The 15,355-nt window shown below is 47.7% G+C and overlaps 1 protein-coding gene across 1 annotated transcript; it reads left to right on the top strand.

Moving 5' to 3' along the window:
* The first annotated feature begins 3,279 nt into the window (after nucleotides 1-3,279).
* On the top strand, nucleotides 3,280-14,016 carry TMEM222 (transmembrane protein 222). The gene is made up of 6 exons (XM_081308048.1): nucleotides 3,280-3,517; nucleotides 8,020-8,104; nucleotides 9,381-9,412; nucleotides 11,096-11,192; nucleotides 11,288-11,418; nucleotides 13,069-14,016. Exons 1-6 carry the CDS (start codon nucleotides 3,324-3,326, stop codon nucleotides 13,154-13,156), a joined length of 627 nt encoding a protein of 208 aa, XP_081164174.1. The 5' UTR covers nucleotides 3,280-3,323; the 3' UTR covers nucleotides 13,157-14,016.
* Nucleotides 14,017-15,355: the final 1,339 nt, after the last annotated feature.

Here is a 15,355-nt window from a genome sequence, read left to right as displayed (position 1 = left end):
TTGGCTCCGCCCACGCAACCCAGCCAATCAGCCTCAAGAGCGGTTGAGAGGCTGGCCCAGGGAGAGTCGGTAGTGGCTGTTTCAGTTGGGCTCTGAGGGAATTCCTGAAGAGCTCCCTTGGTGCAGCCTGTATGTTCTAAAAATAAAGTTCATTCCTGCTTAATACGTGGCTGGTGAATTGTGCCCAGCCAGACTGCAGCACACCTCTTAACTTTGTTTATATTTGTTCTTTTTAGTTATACATTATAAGTAGAATGTATTTTGACATATTAGACATACATGGAGTATAACTTCCCATTCTTGTGGTTGTATATGATGTGGAGTTACACTGGTTGTACATTTCATATATGAACACAAGGACATTATGTCCAATTCATTCTACTGTCTTTCCTATTCCCACTCCACCTCCTTCCCTTCATTCCCCTTTCTCTAATCCAATTAACTTCTAATCTTCCCTCCCACCACCCTTACTATGTGTTAGGGTGTGCGTATCAGAGAGAACATTCAGCCTTTGTTTTTTTTCTCAGATTGGCTTATTTCACTTAGCATGATAGTCTCCAATTCCCCCCATTTACAGGTAAATGCCATAATTCCTTTTTTTTTCTTTATGGCTGAGTAATATTCCTTTGTGTATATATACCACGTTTTCTTTATTCATCAGTTGAAGGGCACCTAGGTTGGTTCCACAGCTTAGCTAATATGAATTGAGACACTCTAAACATTGATGTGGCTGCATCACTATAATATGCTGATTTTAAGTCCTTTGGGTGGAATAAGTGGGTCAAATGGTGGTTCCATTCCAAGTTTTCTGTACCTCTTGACTTTTTTTTTGTCTCTCTCTTTTTTTTTAGATAGATAGATAGATAGAGAGAGAGAGAGAGAATTTTAATATTTTTTTTTTTAGTTCTCGGCGGACACAACATCTTTGTATGTGGTGCTGAGGATCGAACCCGGGCCGCACGCATGCCAGGCGAGCGCGCTACTGCTTGAGCCACATCCTCAGCCCCCACCTCTTGACTTTTGACCGACAGGAAAATGATATCTGTCTTGCCATGGCAACTCTAGATATCTTTGGTCCATGCTGATCAGTTCTAATTGGATTCTTAAACATACATTCTTACAGATTTTATGGTTAGGAGAGACTACTGTTATCTCCCAGAGTTTCAGGATGTGGTCACAAGTCTCCCTCTTCAGGGTAACTTTGGTTCCTCCTTTCAACATTATTTTGGGCCTGCATTTCTCCTGCAGTTAACAGGTAGTTTTCTGAGGGATGTGACACAACCTGTACACTGAGGCCAGGCAGGGCTGCAGGTAAATTGCTTCTTAGAAAAGAAAGCAGTGGGGATCAGCACAGTGAGCCCATTTTATAGAAGTATTCTCTTAACCTCATGTTCCCACCATTCACACCTGTCTGTCCCCTAACAGTACTACCAAATTTGTGGCAGACCATACGTACAACAAATGTTCAACAGGCATATGGACTTACTATGACAGTAGAAGAATTTCAAGGCACAGATCTTTTGGGGGGCCTGCGGTCCAGAAGAGATTGGATAACTACAGTGACCTGAAGGAAAAGTAATGTAATTTATCCAACAACTCTATACTGCACACTTAATCTATCCCATGCCCAGTGCTGAATAGTTCCCTGTCTTCAAGGATCACATGCTACACAAGGTTATAGGACAAGTGCAAACATGCTCAAAGAATTTTTAGTGGATTAGAATCATTTCCAGATGTGATACTTATGAAGCTTTTAGAAAACATCTGTTTGTTCAATCATCCAGTACATCAATAAACACTGAGTAGGCATCTGCTCTGCACCAGAAGCTGTGGTAGCTACTCAAATCAAGGTCCTTAGGATTCCATAGCAGAGACAGACATACCAAATTACATTAAAGCCATGCATGATGGTGCACGCCTGTAATCTGAGTGACTTGAGAGGCTGAGGCAGGAAGATCACAAGTTCAAGGTTAGTCTCAGCAATTTAGCAAGACCCTGTCTCAAAATAAAAGGGCTGGGGATGTTGTTTAGTGGTTAAGCTTCCCCGAGTTCAATCCTCAGTACCAATTTTTTAAAAATTGGATTCTTAACCATACATTCTTACAGATTTTATGGTTAGGAGGGACTACTGTTATCTCTCAGAGTTTTTAAGTATTATGTGCCCAAAAGCAGACAGAAAGCTTTCCCTAGATTAGCAGTGAAGAAGAGAGAAAAACCTTCCCAAAAGGTGCGGCTTCCACCTTCCTGAGTGAATTTGTTCCTTTAGCCTGATTTTTTTTTTTTAAAGAGAGAGAGAGAATTTTAATATTTATTTTTTAGTTATTGGCGGACACAACATCTTTGTTTGTATGTGGTGCTGAGAATCGAACCCTGGCCGCACGCGTGCCAGGCGAGCGCGCTACCGCTTGAGCCACATCCCCAGCCCCTAGCCTGATTTTTTAGTGGCTGCCTTCTTTCTTGTCTTCCACATGTCCCCTCCCCAGCAGATTTCATTTCCTGTGTCTATCTTGGCATCCCTCTAAATCCAAGACTCCAAGACTAAAGCCTGGCCTCTCTGTATTATTGGGCGTGATCTCAGACAATTGTTTAACTACCCTGAGCCTTCATTTTCCCATTTGATGAAGGAGCGGATCACATCTGAGGCTTGTGGTTCACTCCAGCCAGGATGATATTCACACTCTGCTGCACACAGTGCTCCTCCAGGCCTTCCTTTCTTACATGGCTGCATCCATCCCCCTCTCCTGTGCCACCTGGCAAACATCAAGGCTCAGCTCAAATATCTTCAGGCAGGTTTCCCCTGCTCACACACAGGCACACACAAGATTACAGTCTGGCCTTCCTTTATACTACCATTACCTCGTGAGAAGCCATAGAACGAAAAGGCGAAGGGAGATATAAAGACAGGTTTGAGTCGTGGTCCCTCACCTCACCTCGAGAGCCACGGTTTCTCATTTGTACAATAAGAAAAATACTTAAATTTGCTTGTCTAGTCAGTTTATGGGAATAAGAAACAATGTCAAGTGCTTGGCACCTAAGAAGTGCTGCTATAGAAAACCTGCACCACACCTGTCAGGAGCCCTCAGGGCACTGAACTAGAGAGATCGTCGCGGGTGTCCGCGCTAGACTGCCAGCTGCCTGAGGGCAGCGTGGACGCACAGGTTCAGCGGCTTCGTGGTCCGAGGGGGCTAGGCTGGCGGGGCCTAGAAGGACGCGGCTCCAATTCCCGAGGGGAAGACCTAGAGGCGCGGACCCCACCTCCCGGAAGTGACGCCACAGGGACTAGCTGCGCTGAGCGGGGCCGGCCCGAGCGGGACGAGCACAGCATGGCGGAAGCGGAAGGGAGTTCTCCGCTCCTGTTGCCGCCGCCACCGCCCCCTCCCGGGATGGCGGAAGTGCAGGTGCAGACGGCGGCCCAGACGGACATGAAGCAGTACCACTGCTCCAGCGGCGTCACCATGGACGTGGAGCGGAGCCGCTTCCCCTACTGCGTGGTATGGACGCCCATCCCGGTGCTCACGTGAGTCTCCTTCTGCGTCCGCCTAGGGTGATGAAGAGGGCCCAGAGAGAGCCGGAGCCCTTGCGGTGTCCTCCGGCGGCGGGTCTCCCTTCCCCCGATACACTGCAAGCCCTCGTCCTCGCCCTGGGATGGCCCGCATCCCTCACTCAGTCGCCAGAATCCTGCCACCCGCGCCCCGCCTTTTTCCGCTGACAATTGGGACATGCTACCTGTCCTGGTTGCAACCGGGCTAGTCTGGGAGAAAAACAAGTGTAGGTAGGCGGGAAAGGCCAGGGGGCTGGAGGCTGCAGGCGTACCGAACAGGGGCCCCTAACTTGATCCGAGGAGATGTCTTCATTCATTCTCCGGTTTATTCATTCATTGAGCAAATGCTTATTGATCACTTGCAGTATACAAGACATCCCGCTGCGTCTGGAAGCAACAGTAGGAGTCTGGCAGGGGCCATACCTCTCCTGGGAGGTCTACGTGGGAAGGGCCACCAGAGGTCTGGGAGACCAATCCTGTGACTTACACACCATCTCAGTCGCAAAGCAGGTGCAGGTCCCAGAGTGTCTGCCTCCCATAGGAAGGTTCTTTGTATATAGCCTTTGTCAGGGGAGAGGCAGGTGCACAGCTGCTGCTTGCTACCCTCATACTTCAACTGGTAACAGTAACCACTTCTCCAAGTGCCAGTTTGCCAAGCCTTTTCACTCCCATTTTCCATAAATTTCATAGCCACTTTTTAAAAAAAATTTGTTCTAAATTTTTTAGTTGTCGATGGACCTTTGTTTTATTCATTTATATGCAGTGCTGAGAATCGAACCCAGTGACTCACACATACTAGGCAAGCACTCTGCTACTGAGCCACAGCCCCAGCCCCTTCACAGCCACTTTCTAAGGTAGGAATTATCTTCTTCCATGGTAAAGCTGAGCTTCTAGCATAGTCTTGGTTAGATGCCTACCCCAGCAAGCAAAGGCTTTCAAAACTCAGTTTTCTGACTGTGTAACTTGTTATCTTTTAGCTGTACCTTATCTCCTTTAATACAGTGTAATAGATTTGTTCCCCCTATCAGAAATAGCCAAGTGGAGTTCCAGAGAGGAAGCATTTGTTGCTTACATGCTACATCCTAAAGTGTTCTCAACATTTATATTAAAATACTTAAATTGTTTTGTTTTCAAACGCTTGTGCATTTAAGAGCATCCAAATTTTTTATACCAAATTTAAAAATACGTTTTTAAAGAACATGTGTTCATTAATTCAATCGATATTACACATTTGCTAAGTGACTGTTATATGCCCAGATAGTTCTAGGTGTTAAGAATATACAATGGTGAATAAAGCAGATGCAGTGCTTGTTCTTGTAGAGTGTCAGTCCTGGTGGAAGGAATAGACTGTAAACTAACTACAGAACTTCTGATAGTGGTTAGTGCTATGAAGAAAATAAAACATTAATGTGAAAGTAACTGGATGGGGTATTTAGGGAACCTACTGGTTTTGTTAAAGCCTGTCATATTATCCTATTTTCTCTCAATTTTTCTCATTCTTCAAAAACCGCTTGTGCATGGTCTTCTGTAGGCACCATGATCCTCAGTCATCTGGACCAGATGCCATTCGCATGCCAGTTGTATTCAGGTCTATCTGCAGGTGTTCATAACTCCAAGATGAGTAAGATAATCATGGGCCCATCAAAGGACTCGTGCTCTTTTTAGAGGACTCCCTTACAGCCAAAGAGAGAGAGAAACTAACATGTGTAATACATTGTAGTTTTGTTGATAAGAGTGCAGAGCTAGATTTGGCACAGGGAACTATCATCTGTCTTTGTCTTACATCAGAATTGAACACCACTTTTTTTTTTTTAATATTTGGTGGGTTTTTGTTTTTGTTTTGCGGTACTGGGGATCAAATCCACAAAGCTTTACACATGCTATGCAAACATTCTACCACTGAATACATCATCAGTCCTCCACTTTTTTTTTTTCTAATTGGCACATAGTATTGCACATATTTATGGGATATAGGATGACACTTCAATACCTGTTTAAAATATGTAATGATCATGTCATAGTAATTGGCACATCCATCGACCTCAGACATGTATCGTTTCTTTGTGTTGAGAACATTCAAAATCCTCTCTATTAGCTATTTGGAAATATATAAATTTTTGTGAACTAAAATTACTATACTTAAATATAGAATATTAGAAGTTATTCCTCCAGTCCAAATGTACCCTCTTCACATTTTTTCCCCCTTGGCAGGGTTAGAGATTGAACCCAGGGCCTCATATACACTAGGCAAACACTGAGTTACATCCCTGACCCTTTTTATTTTTTATTTTAAGGCAGAGTCTAAGTTGCTGAGGGTCTTACTAAGTTGACAAGACTGTCCTTGAACTTGTGATCCTTGGCCTCCTGAGTAGCTGGGGTTACACCGCTTCATCTGGCTCCCGTTACGCTCTTTATTTTTTCTTTCCTGGTGATTGAACCTGTGGCTCTTTACCACTGAGCCACATCCCTTTTCATTTTTTATTTTGAGACAGGGCCTGCCTCACTAAGTTACTGAGTCTGTCCTTGAACTTGTGGTCCTCCTTTTACACTTTTAAATGCCAGGTATTTGTTCATTATTTAGTCAGATATTATTGAGTTGCAATTATGTGCCAGGCACTGTCCTTGAGGGTACTACAGTAAACAAGGCAAAAATCCTTCTTCTAATGGAGCTTAAGTTTTAGTGGAGAGACAATCAATGTCCAAGTAATCAAGATAATTTCAGGTAGTTGTGCATGGATGTTGTAAAGAAGACAAATCAGAGTAATGGATCTTGGATGTGTGTGACTACTATAGAAGGCATAATTCAGGAAGACCTCCAGAGTCTTAAAACTCTACTCAATCTTCCTTTTTAAAGAGAGCTTGAATCCATCTGCTGCTCACCACCCCACCACCCATACTTTGGTTAGGGCCACCATCATCTTTAGTTGGAATTATAGCAATAGCCTCAGGAATGGCCTCCTTCCTACCCTCTTTGCCTATCCCCTCCCATTCTTCAGGCACAGGCCACACTTACTGCTTTGGAGATTTCTGCCATTAGATATCCCGTCCTTTCACAGGTCAAGGTTAAAAGTCATCTCTGCTGACTCTGCCCCAACCTCAGTCCCAAGTAATCACTTCCCTGAGCTGCATCTCTACAGGTTTTGCCTCCATCTCCCTAGCAGGGTGCTTTGTGCTCATGCTTAGGCAGCCTTGAGACCAGGACCTGGCTGCTGGCCCTGTGAAACCTGCTGCAACTGGATCATTGTCTCCAGCACTCAGGCCTTGTAGGGCCATGGTTCTCAGGCTATAGACCTACCTGGAGTTCCTGTGTGTTACATATTAAGATCCATTTGAGATTTGCTTTTTTTAAAATGCCTATGGCAGCTGTGCATGGTGGCACATGCCTGAATTCCTGAATATTCTGGAGATTTGAAGCAGAGGATTGCTTCGGCCCAGGAGTTGGAGGTGTCTGGCCAACACAACAAGACTCCGTCTCAAGAAAAAATGAACTGGGTTAAGCCAGGATGATGGCACACACCTGTAATCCCAGCTACTCGGGACATTGAGGCAGGAAAATCACAAACAAGTTTAAGATCAGTCTGGGCAATTTAGCAAAACCTTGGCTCAAAAAAAAATAAATAAGTAAAAAGGGCTGGGGAATGTAATGAGGTGGCTCAGTGGTAAAGAGCCAGGTAGAGCGCTTACCTGGTATGCACCAGGCCCTGGGTTCACTCTCCAACATCATTTAAAAAAAAAAAAAAAAAAGTGAAAAAACACTGTAGAATTTTGGTTCCTGGAATACACCATGTTTTGTCCTGATCTCTGTCCTTGCACATTAGTTCATCAACATTTGGATTATTTCCACTAATTTTTCTGTCAACTTTTTGGAGATAATTATATGCAATAAAAGGTATACATTTTAAGAGTACAAGTAATGAGGTTTGGTATTTGTTTTTGTTTTTGTTTATTGTGTTACTGGGGATGGAACCTAGGACCGTGCACATCCTAGGCATGTACTCTACACTGAGCTATAGCCCTGAGTTCAGTGAGTTTTAACAGATGTTTTTGGCTATTTTAAATAAAGGTGCTATGAAGAGTCCGTTCATGGCCTAGGTAGACACAAGCACTCATTTCTGTTGGGTGTATACTCCAAAGTGGACCTGCTAAGGCATAGGGTGCAGTGTCCAACTGTTTTTCAAAGTGATAGAAACTATTTACGCTCCTCTAGAGATAAGTGAGGTTGCTCTTCACCCTCACTGGCATTCTCTGTTATTGTGCTTTTGGTTGTAGCCTGTGGTGAGGGTGTGGGGCCATCCCATTGTGCTATTGATTCAGTTACCCCTCTTTTGGGCCCCCCTGTACCTCTAGACCACCCTCATAGGCACTCATCACATGACACTATATTCACATGCTCTCACTGGATAAAGTATCCCCAGCATCTCTCTGACTGGTTGAAAACCCCCTAAGCTCTGTCCCTTTCCTGTCCTTTTTCCTCATAGGTGGTTTTTCCCCATCATTGGCCACATGGGCATCTGCACATCCACAGGAGTCATTCGGGACTTTGCTGGCCCCTATTTTGTCTCGGTGAGTTCCCATTCTGTCCTTCCTTGGAGGGTCCCAAGGCTTGCATGGAAGGCTGGCCTGTCCTGCCTGGAGTTAGGCTTCCTATATCCCCAAACCCAGGAAGATGCAGGTGACATGCAACCCTGGCCCTAAGCCCTCACCAGTATCACCTTTCCCTTTCTCTTATCTCCAAGACAGGCCAGAAGGGCAATGTGGCCAGAAGGAACTTAACCCTTAAGTAACTGGCCCATTCCTTTGTCCCTGCCCCTGGGGTTCTAAGCCATGGGTAAGGGAAGAGGCAAGAGTAGAGTCAGACCATCTGGGAACCACATCTCTGGGCCTTCAGAAGATGGGAGCCAAGGTGGGGAGACAGGGGAGGCTGACATGGTTCCTGAGGTCAGTCTTCTAGAAAATCAGCTGTGCTCTATTCCCTGGGGTCTGTTCATTGGGAATGGGCAAAGACTATTTGGCTAGCTCCACATGAGCATGCAGCATCTGCTTGTATCTAGGTCGGAGATAGGAATGAAGGAGATGTTAGTAGCATCAGCCTGTTTATAGTTGCCATGACTTATTTTTATGTGTGATGATCCTGGGGATTGAACCCAGGGTGCTCTACCACTGACCTACATCCCCAGCCCTTTTTATTTTTTATTTTGAGACAGGGTCTTGCTAAGTTGCCCAGGCTGGCCTTGAACTTGTGATCCTCCTGCCTCAGCCTCCCCAGTCACTAGGATTACAGGTGTGCGCCACAACATCTTAATACAACAAGGCCAACCCCTTTGCACTTAAAAATACTTTCACTGTCATATATTTTTATAATTCTGATTCTGAACCCATACTCTGTCCCTGCATAATTCCTCTATGCCAGGTTTTATATGGCTAGCATCTCCCTTATTGGAAGCCTCTCTAGGCCCAGCAGCCCCTATTCTACTGTGAATGCATGACGCTGCCATGCATTCACAGGCATAGAGTTGGCTCTGTGAAAGCCATCATTATTGGGTCAGGAGCACAGAGAACTAGCATTTACACCATGAAGGAAACCTCCAGCCCATGACCAAAGATCAGAAAGATGCCAGAGAATGCAAGAATTCCCTGGGTATCCCACTGCCTTCTTCCCACAGAAAAGCCACTATTGGCACTTTAGAAATCATGCCAGCCCCCTAGCAGGCCTGCACTCCACTTTTGCCCACCCCTGATAACACCCTCTTCTAAGTCACTGCACTTCAGCCATAGACCCAGGTTTGTATATAACCTGGATGTAGGTTCCCCACTGATCTCTGCTCTTGTCCCTCAACAGGAAGACAACATGGCCTTTGGAAAGCCTGCCAAGTAAGTGATGAACACCTGTGTGACTGGCCTAGGGCAGGTGGCTTCTTCCCAGAGCAGCAGGCCGGGTCCTCTGGGGTATAGCAGGAGGACCAAGTATGGAGGGGAGGGACAGCCAGGGTCAACCAGGGCATAGCAGCCCTGTATCAAGCACTGATATGCCAGTCCCTGGCTGGGCCTTTACCTGTAGACCATCCAAGCCTTGCCTCAGCTCTCCAAGGTTGTGCTTTCAATTCTATGACAAAGGGTGAAGAAAGGGAAGGGACATGGTCAAGATCACAGAGGAAGTGGCAGAACCAGGCTCACAGCCAGATCTGTCTCCCTCTGTGTCCTGGACACAATTCCTGCCCCTTGGGAGCAAACAGGCCATTTAAGGTATAAGGAAGGCATTGTTTGGATGCTGCTGTTAAGTTCTGCTTGGAGGGATTAAAAACAGTTCAGATCCTTAGGGAGAGAAACTGGTTTAGTTGGAGGCTTTAGGTCTTCATTTCTTTCATCTTGGGTGCTTGCAATAGCTCCAGGCCTAGTGATAATGCCTCGGTCCTCAGTATCCTCAAAAGAACAGCAAATACCCAAGGCTGCCCAGGAGGTGGGCACAAAGCAGAGGCAATTTGGAGGCAGGCTGGAGCCAAGCTCTCCAACCCTGACTCTGGTTTCCTTAGGCAGGTGGAAATATGGTCCAGGAGTCTCTGGGCTGGTGTTTGCTGCGAGGCTGCTTTTTGAAGACTGTTTGTTTGTTATTGTTTTATTTTTTCAAAGACAGTTTTAAGGGCTTCCTTTTCCCATAGGAGCTCCCAAATGCCACCATGGCACTGTGTATAGGCTCCTCCACAAGCCATACAAGGGGAGACATGGGCAGAATGCTTGCTTATGGGTAAACTCCTCATTGTGACATCCAAGTCCCTGCATGACATGGCCCCTGTTGCATCTCCTGCCTCACCTGCCAGCATTCCATCACCCCGTTTCTCTTTCTGAATCTTTGAGTAGTGCTTAGTCACTTAGTTTGTGGGACACACTGCAGTTTTCTGCTTCTCACTTTGTTCAAACCCTCCCCTTAGTCTACAGGGCCTTGCCTCCCTTTTCTGTGTTTGCTGACTTCTCTTCCATTAGACTAGACTCAGATGTCACCTCCAGAAAACCATATCACACCCCCTGTCTTCATCCATTAGGTTGCCATGACAAAATACCATTTGGTGGGTGGCAAACCACAGAAATATATTTCTCACATCTCTGGAGGCTGGGAAAGCTAAGGTCAAGGTACTGGTAGATCGAGTGCCTGATGAGGGCCCGCAGCACCTTCTTGCTATATTCTCACATGGTGGAAGGGGCAAGGTTCTCTCTCAGGCCAGTCTCATACGGGCGTTAACCCCATTCATGGGAACTATACCCCCATGACCTCAAAGGCCTCACCTCCTAATATTTTCACATTGGGGGTTAGGATTTCAACATATCAGTGGTGTGGGTGGGGCAAACATCCAAACCATAGTACCCCTCAACTGAGCTGGCTTCATGTCCTCCCAGGATCCACTGTGGTACATGGCACCTCACCCTGTTATTATCTGCTGCATGACTCTTGCCTAGATCTGGCCTCAGCACCCAGCACAGAGCAGGTCGCAAGGAACATCACTACAGCTGAGAGGCCTCAAGGGGGCCTATCCAGTGCCAAGAACCTCCTCTCTTCCTCAGGTACTGGAAGTTGGACCCTGCTCAGGTTTATGCTAGTGGGCCCAATGCCTGGGACACAGCTGTGCATGACGCCTCTGAGGAGTACAAGCATCGCATGGTAGGTGGCTGGGACAGCAAGCACTCCTGAGATGGGGACCAGGGTGGGAAGTTTACCCTAGCTCATCCTGACCCCAATCCTTCCTATACTTGCAGCACAATCTCTGCTGTGACAACTGCCATTCACATGTCGCATTGGCCCTGAACTTGATGCGCTACAACAATAGCACAAACTGGAACATGGTGACCCTCTGCTTCTTCTGCCTGCTTTATGGGAAGTATGTCAGGTGAGCTGCCCTCCCACCTGTACATTCCCCTGGGCTGCTCTCCAGAGGATCCCAGTGAGGCTGTGTCTGGAGTCCTTCACAGCAGGGACAGTTGGAGCAGATGCCAATTGGAGCCGTGCAGGTTCCAGAATGACTGAGTTCCTGGTGGAAAAGGAGGTTACTGTGCCAAAATGCAGCTCCACCTTGGTCCCCAGCCTGGTTGTCGCTTGCTATGAGGCCTTGGGTAGCTGCCTTGGCCTCTGCACTGCAATTGGCATTGCTAAGATGGTAGTAATGATTCTGGCTCCTCAGGGAGGATGTAAGTCTAAGAGACCTATGCTCAGGCAAAGAAAGTAGATCTTCATGGGATGGTTTGGTGACTACTCCACAGTATCCCTTCCTGTAACTCCCTGTGAGAGGCAGGGTTTTGAGCAGTGAACCCAGTGGTAGCTTGGGTGGATCTTTGAAGTCACAGTCTTCTGACCTATGAGGTCCAAGGCATTCATTGCCAGCTCTTAGTAAAAATAGGGCTCAGAGAGGTTGAGTGAGTTGCCCATAGTCCCACAGCAAAGCCCACACTTGAGCTAATCTGGGCCCCTCCTCCAAGCTTTCCTGTTAGCTGTGCTTATCATTAAGAGCTTTTGGTTGGGGGCTGGGGTTGTGGCTCAGTGGCAGAGTGCTTGCCTCGTACCTATGAGGCACTGGGTTTGATCCTTAGCACCACATAAAAATAAACAAACAAAATAAAGATATTGTGTCCATGTATAACTAAAAAAAGATTTTTTTATCTGCGGACACAACATCTTTGTTTGTATGTGGTGCTGAGGATCGAACCCGGGCCGCACGCATGCCAGGCGAGCGCACTACCGCTTGAGCCACATCCCCAGCCCCTAAAAAAACCAAACTTTTGGTTGGGTGTACTGGTGTACTCCTGTAGTGCCAATACCTCAGGAGGCTGAGGCAGGAGGATTGAAAGTTTGAGGCTAGTGTCAGCAACTTCACGAGACCCTGCTTCAAAAAATAAAAATGGCTGGGGATATGGCTCAGTGGTAGAGCTCTTGCCTAGCATATTCAAGCTCTAGGTTCAATCCCTAGTACCACCAGGAAGAAAAAAAAAAAAAGTTTCTTGGAAAGAAGACTCTCCAGGGTCTTCATTTTCCAGCCTGGAAGGTATTTAAAGGTGCCGTGAGAAGAACATAACTGTGGTCACAGAGAGATTGAGGCAGAGCCAGAGCTGGCCCCAGGTCCCTGACTCCCAGCCCTTGGCTCCAGCCATAGCACTGTGCCAACACTCACCAATCCCCTGCCCCCAGTGAGCCCCATCATGAAGGCCACAGCAGAGGCCACTCATGGCTTTCACACCCAAACTTAAATTCCTGGTCTCCTTGCTGGTGCCCTCTTCTCAGAGATAAGTGATTATGGGTGGAGCCAGTGAGACCCAGAGGCAGCACACCCCCCTTTTCCAGCAGAATCTGATCTCCACCCGGATCTGGTGGTCCTCCACAGTGGGCACTAGCCAGGTTCCATTCCTTAATTGAGTTTGGGAATGGGGAGTAGTTCCAGGGACTCCTTAGGGGTGGCAGTGCTGTCAGGGTTGTAATTAGATGGGGCTCAGGGCCACATACCTGTCATCTGCCCCTGCCCACCCTTGCTCTTCTCCCTCTCTGTCAGCATCGGAGCCTTCGTGAAGACCTGGCTGCCCTTCGTCCTCCTCCTGGGCATCATCCTGACCGTCAGCCTGGTCTTCAACCTGCGGTGATAGCTGCCACACAGCCTCAAGCCCACCAGGCTTCCAAGGAAGAAGCCCCTTATGGTCCCAGATTCTTTCTCCTCACCCCCAAAGGCAGGGGTAGCCTGCTCTGTTGGACTTGGGGACTGGGAGGGTGGGATGAAGGGTCTGAGAATGAGTGTAGGGCAGGGCTCTCTGCTTGTTGTATCTCACTGGCTACTCAGAAGCTCCCTGCCCCCTTCCCCTGGGCTTGTGACCCTGCCCTTGAAGCACCCTCTTATCCCCCTGTTGGGAAGACCCTGCCTGCTCTAGCTCCTTTTGCCACAGCCCAGTGCTCACTGTGGACAAGGACCCACCAGACAAGGCAGCACCCTGACCAGAGGTGGATTAGGAACCTGCCCTCTGCCCAGTAGCTCTGGTTCTGAGGTGGGATAGGGTGTACTACTACCCTGGAGCCTTCCCCTTTGGCCTCTAGAATGTTCCAGAAGGTTGGATAGGTCCTTCTTTTAGATATCTGCCAGAAGCTGCACTGGGATGCTGTGCCCATCTGCTGGTGCCCTCCAACCCATGCAGCCTCCTCTTCCCCCTTTCCAGGACCTCCCAGCAATTGGGCCCATCTCCCCTGCAGTTTGGGGCCTGGCTGGTAAGGTGAGTGAAGCTGACATGTGCAGAGTGGCTCTGTATACCAGGTGATGTAGACCCACTCTTTGTCCCCTTGGGGCCAAAGTTAGTGCCACCAGGTAGCAGGAGACAGGCTGTTTCCTCCCATCTGACTACAACTCCCCACTTAAAGCTGTCAGAAAAGGCCCTGTGCTGCCACCTCACCCCACTGCTCCATGGGCTCCTTTGTGAGGGGCTCCCTAGCAGGATAATAAAAAGTTTTGAGTTGAGGTGGTACCTGTCCTTGTTTTCTCTCACTCTCCCACTCTGCCGCCCCCTCACTCTTTACCTGGTTATATTCTTTGTGTCCTTGGTATCTCTACCCCTGGCAAGAGACCTAGTTGCCAGTGCCACAGCTAAGTCTGTGTTCAGTGCCTGGAGCTCACAGGGACATCAGCATCCCTCAGTGATCTCCAGGTTATGGGAATTGCCCACATTCCAGGACCATCATTCCAAGCTCTCTCCTGGAAGCAAGTGAGTTTGAAACCCCTCCCAGATTCTTTGTTGGGAAGAGCTTTGCAGAAGGATTGGTGTTAGAACTGGGCAGGGTTTTCAGTGGGTAGACCAGAGCCCTAGGGCTGCCCCTCAATCAGGAGTGCCCAGTTTGGAGTAAGCTAAGAGAATTGGCCAGCCATATCCATCTGTCAGATGGCTGGACTTCTTGTGCTGACCCCCATGTTCATGTCCCTGGCCTCTCCTTATTACCGCCCCCCAATCTCTTGCTGCTGCCCTTCAGCGCTCTGTGCTCTCCACACCCTGCAGCGCTCACCTAGCTTTGGTCCTTTACTTTCTGAAACCTGTTGAGAAAGCCCAGCTTAAAAACTGCCTTCAGAGCTGGGGACATAGCTCAGTGGTAAAGCAGTTGTCCAGCATGTGTGAGGCCTGGGTTTCATCGCCAGCACCTCAAAAAGCAAAATGAAACTGCCTCCTCAGCAGGCTGAGCTATGTCACTTCAGATGAACTAGTGAGAGAGAGGTTAGCATTTTGAGGGTCCTTTGTGCTAATCCAGAGGGCACCTTGAGGACAGGCATTAGCTGCTGGCCCCAAGGCCCTGGGTCAGTGACAGCCAGCTCACTCCAGACCCAGCAGTATTGTGGTTCCAAGCCTGGATCTTGCACATTGGGGTCCATCTGAGAGTTGATTGGGGACAAGAAAAAAGATACTGAGGACAGCCATAGCACAATAGGCTGTGCATGATGGTGTTCGCCTGTAACCTAGCAACTGAAGAAGCTAAGGCAGGATCACAAGTTCAAGGCCCCGCTGAGCAACTTAGATCCTGCCTTAAAATTTAAAAGAGGGAGGGCTGGGGATGTGGCTCAAGCGGTAGCGCGCTCGCCTAGCATGCGTGCGGCCCGGGTTCGATCCTCAGCACCACATACAAACAAAGATGTTGTGTCCGCCGAAAACCAAAAAATAAATATTAAAATTCTCTCTCTCTCTCCCTCACTCTCTCTTAAAAAAGAATAAATAAATAAAATTTAAAAAAGGGTCTGGGGATGTGGCTCAGTGGTAACCCCTGGGTTTGATCCCCAGTACCAAAAACAAAAGAACAAGAAAAAATTTTAAGGC

The sequence above is a fragment of the Spermophilus citellus genome, assembly GCF_964194105.1.
Source record: "Spermophilus citellus genome assembly, chromosome: 9".
In the NCBI taxonomy this organism is placed as follows: Eukaryota; Metazoa; Chordata; class Mammalia; order Rodentia; family Sciuridae; genus Spermophilus; species Spermophilus citellus.
This window is presented reverse-complemented; position numbering and strand designations above follow the sequence as displayed.